At 76.0% G+C, this 4,114-nt stretch overlaps 1 protein-coding gene across 1 annotated transcript in view; it reads right to left on the reverse strand.

Moving 5' to 3' along the window:
- METTL23 (methyltransferase like 23) overlaps positions 1–2,995 on the reverse strand; it is a 5,197-nt gene extending 2,202 nt beyond the window's left edge. Inside the window, exons 1-2 of the mRNA XM_026090469.1 lie at positions 2,928–2,995; positions 2,344–2,428 (exon numbers count right to left, since the gene is read on the reverse strand). Of these exons, the coding sequence (XP_025946254.1) occupies positions 2,344–2,428; positions 2,928–2,995 (153 nt within the window). The remainder of the gene's footprint in view (positions 1–2,343; positions 2,429–2,927) is intronic.
- Between the last annotated feature and the right edge of the window lie 1,119 nt (positions 2,996–4,114).

The raw sequence follows: 4,114 nt of genomic DNA on the forward strand, positions 1-4,114 counted from the left end.
GCCGCCGCCGCGCCGCCGCGGGCCAATAGCAGGCAGCCACGTACTGCACCAGGCCGCGCGGGCCAATCGGTGCCTTCTCCCGGGGCGACGTCACGGCGGAGCGCCCGGCCCTGCCCCGGGAGCTCGTGGCGGTGAGGGGCGGTGGCGAAGGGCAGGTGGCGGCCTGCCCAGACCCTGCCGCTTTGCCGGAGCGGCTGCCGCCGAGTGTCGAGCTTAGCCCGAATCAGGCCTAAAATCGAGCTCCCGCTCCCCTGGTCACGCGGGACTTGTCGGGGCCTGCTCGGGCTGCGGCCGGACAGGAGCAGGCTGGTTAGTAACAGCGTAACAGGCCGCTCTGGAGCACTTGCAGAGGGCTGTGACCGGGCCCGTGAAGAACGGCAGCGCGGGGGCCCGCGCCGGTGTGTGCGGCGGGAGCTGCCCTGGCACTGCGGGCTTTGCCCGGGCCAGGGGGCGGCTCTGCTTCGAGTTCCCCGATTTCATCAAACCAGAGCTTCACGATGCGGGACCGCTACCAGAGCGGGCTCAGGATGCTCAAGGAAGTCGCGGTGGGGAACAGCACGATGGCGCAGCCCAGGCCGAGGGGAGAGCCCCCCGCAGCCACGCGGGAACGGTCGCCCTCGCTGCCTGACCCTGCGCCCCATCAGTTACACGGCAACGTGCCCGTCGCGACTGTGGGCGGGCAGCCCCGTTGGCGCCAGGGGAGCGGAGGGCACCTAGCGAGGGAGAGCGAGCCCAGCAGGGGGAGGGGAGGGCAGAAGCAGCACAGGGCTCAACGCTGAAGTCACGCCCGTGACACGGCGGCGGCGCGGGCACCGAGGCAGCATGGCCAAGGGCAGCCGGCGCGGCCCCGCTCCCTTCCGCCCCCACGCAACCGCCCTTCCCAACATGGCGGCCCGCACGCGCCGCTTCCGCGCTTTGGCCAATCAGCGCCGGAGGGCCGTGCAAGCGTGGCGGAAGACGGCGGCGCGGCGAGCCAATGGGAGGGCGGCGGGGGCGGGGCCGCGGCGACAGCGGCGGCAAGGGGGGTGAAATTTCTCGAAGGTGCGGCGGCCGGGTCGAGCCGGGCCGGGCCGGGCGATGAGCCCCAGCGTCCCGCTGCCAGGCCTGGGGCCGCCCGGGCCCCGTGGGGCTGGGGGCCGGGGTGGGCTGCGGGGGGGGGACCGCGGCGAAGCCACCAGCCCGGCTCCGGTGCCAGGCCTGGCACGGCGCCCCGGAGCCAGACGCAGCCGAGAAGTGAGAACACATTTGCTGGCTGCTCGCGGCTCCCGAGCCGGCTGCCGGGGGTAATTTTCTCCAGATGTCCCCACGCTTCCTCTCCCGCGGCACAGCGGGCTCCCCCCGGCCCCGGCAAGGCCCAGCGCCCGGCCGGCGGGGTCCCCAGCCCTCGCGGGCACGGGGCAGGCTCTGCAGGCGCGGGCGCCCCGGCGCTGAGCCCCCACRCACCTCGCTTCACGTGTGGCCGCATGCTTCCCAGCGCAGGGTCAGCGCGCGCACGCGACGAGCGTGAGCTGCTTTGCAGGGGCGCGAGGCAGGGGGAGACCRGGCTGCTCCGCAGCACCCAGCCCCCGGGGAGAGCCGTCCCCTCGCCCCGATCCGGCCCTCGCTGTTGCAGAGCGGGAATCGCCTCGCCCGTGCCCAGCCACGCCGGGGGGCCGGGATGCGGCCAGCGCCGGAGCCGTCCCTGCAGCCCAGCCAGGTCCGTCACGGCGCCGGGGCATCCGCCGGCGAGCGGGGACACGGCGGGGGAGACGACGCGGCGGAAAACGCGGGCTTAATTACAGGCTGCACGAAGCCACGGGCGCACGGCTGCCGCGGCTCCCGCCCGAGCGGGGAGCGTGCACGGCGCGCGGCACCCGGCCCGCTTCGGGTGCAAAAAAAGGGAGAACGGGGGCAAAGCCGCCCCCGCTCCATCCCTGCGGCCCCGCGGCTCCTGGCAGCGTGCACGGCCCCGAGCCGGGCAAGCTCGGAGCGAAGCGCGGTGCCGGGTGCTCCCCTGCTCCGTTGCCGCCGGGAAGCGAGGGGAGGGCAGCGCCGGCGGGGGGGATGGGCACGCCGGGGTCCCCGGCTGGGGGGAGCGCCGGGCCCCCGGGGATTACCCCTCCCCGCGCYGCCGTGCCGTGCAAAATAGGTCACGCCGCGCTGCCGAGGACGGCGCTGGCGGAGATCGCGTTAACCCCCGCGGCGCCGGCACGGGGGTCCGGCCCGCCGGGCGCTGCCGAGGACGGGGCGGCCCCGGGTCCCCCGTCCCCGCTGCACCCCGACGTCCCCAACGGCGAGAGCCCCCGGTGGCCGCCGCCGCGCTGCCCGCCCCGTCCGAGCCCTGGCAGCGCCGCGGGTACTCACRTAGTCGTGAAACGCCTTGGCCTCGCTGGAGTGCTCACACGTTTCCCGGCGGTCGGGAGCGGCGCAGTACAGGTCCCAGAAGACGCTGCGGGGAGAAGGAGTCCGTCACGGGGGCAGATCCCCRCTCCCCATCCGCACCGCCACGCGACCCCTCGCTGGCAAATCCGCCCCGCGGCCCCGGGAGCCGGGCGGCGGCTGAGCCCTGCCACGCTCATGTCACTTGTGCCGGTGCAGCGGTGAGCGCGGGCTCCCCGCGGGAGCCGGTACCCAGCCCGCGCGCTTGGGGGGGGCCTCGGCCGACACGTCCCGGCGAGCGTCGGGACCCTTCCCCGGCTGCAATCCGGGCCTCCCGCCGCTGCCGGCTCCCGCCTGGCCCCGCGGCTCCACCGCAGAGTGTTTTCCCTGGAAACCGTTGCTACGAACATCAGCTGGAGCCCCAGCGCAAATTCCTGGGACTTGACATCAGGCTGCAGCATCCCGGAGCGGGGGGGAGGCCGGGCCGGGCCGGGCCGGGCCGGGAGGGCCCCCATGCCCGTGCCCCCACCCCGGGACCGGCCCTGGAACCACGATCCCGGGGGGTTTACGGGGACGGAGGAGCCGTGGGGCAGAGCCGGGGCAACGCGGGGAGACGCCGGTCCCGCACGCTCCGCATCGTGGCGCAGTGCCCCGCCGTGCCCATCGCCCCGGCATCGGGGCGCGGGCGGCGGTGGCACGGCGAGGGCAAGGCGCCGCGCGGCGCCGGCAGCCGGAGGGTTAACGGGCTGCAAACCGCCCCCCAGCGCCCGGCCCCCCCTCCCCGCCGCTCCCGATATAAATCACCAGCTAAGAGTTCATTGGAAACGGCCAAACACGCAGGCGGCGGAGCGGGCGGGCGGGCGAAGCGGCGGCTCCTCGGGGAGCGGGGCTGGCTCCCAGCCGCCGGCACCCGTGCCCAGGGCGGCACCGGCATCGCCCGGGGCCGGGAGCACCGGCTGCACCCCGGGGCGCCCGGCTGGGGTCTGCGCCCGCGGCCGGGTCCCTCCTGCACGGCTGGGTGCCGAGCACGGCGCGAGCCCCCGCGACGGCTCGGCTCGGCTCAGCGCGTGCGGGACGGAGGGGACGGGGGCGCAAAGGTCCGAATCTCTTGGCCGGGGAGAGCCCCAGGACCGGGACAGCCCCACCGGCTCCCGGCTCCTTCCCAAGCCCCCCCCAGGAGCCTCATTTCAACCCCGAGCGGATAATCCGTGGCTGGAGGCCGCCGGCTAAGGGGACAGTTTTTGGGGCGGCATCGTGCAAAGGGGGCGGCATCATGCCAAGCCGCTGCGGAAGCTTCCCGCGCCCTTCGGGAGAGGGGACACGGGCCGTGCCGGGCTCACGCACCCGCGGTCCCCTCTCCGCACCGGTGACGGTCGCAGGGCCAGGACCGCGGCGCGCGGCGGGACGCAGCCCCATTCCCGCGGGATGCTGCAAGGCGACGCCGGCGGCCGGGCCAGGCCATGGGAGCAGCCGTAGGGCTCGGCATCCTCCCCACGCCGGGAAGGCGCGCGGGGCCCCGCCGCCGGCGAGGAGGCTCCGTCTCCGCGGCTCGGAGCCGGCCCCGCGCTCGGGGGCGAGACGGGAGGATTTACAACCCCCGGGGGAGGCCGGAGCCGGGCGCAGGCTCCTCGCAGCTACTTCGCCGCGGGGCTGCGGACGGGGCCGGTTTCGGCGCGGGCGCAGCGGCAGCGGCGTTGGCACGGGCCCCGCTCGCAGCCCCGTCCCCGGGAGGCCCGCGGGTGGAGGTGGAAACCCC

The sequence above is a fragment of the Apteryx rowi genome, unplaced genomic scaffold (assembly GCF_003343035.1).
Source record: "Apteryx rowi isolate R43461 unplaced genomic scaffold, aptRow1 scaffold_86, whole genome shotgun sequence".
Taxonomy (NCBI): domain Eukaryota; kingdom Metazoa; phylum Chordata; class Aves; order Apterygiformes; family Apterygidae; genus Apteryx; species Apteryx rowi.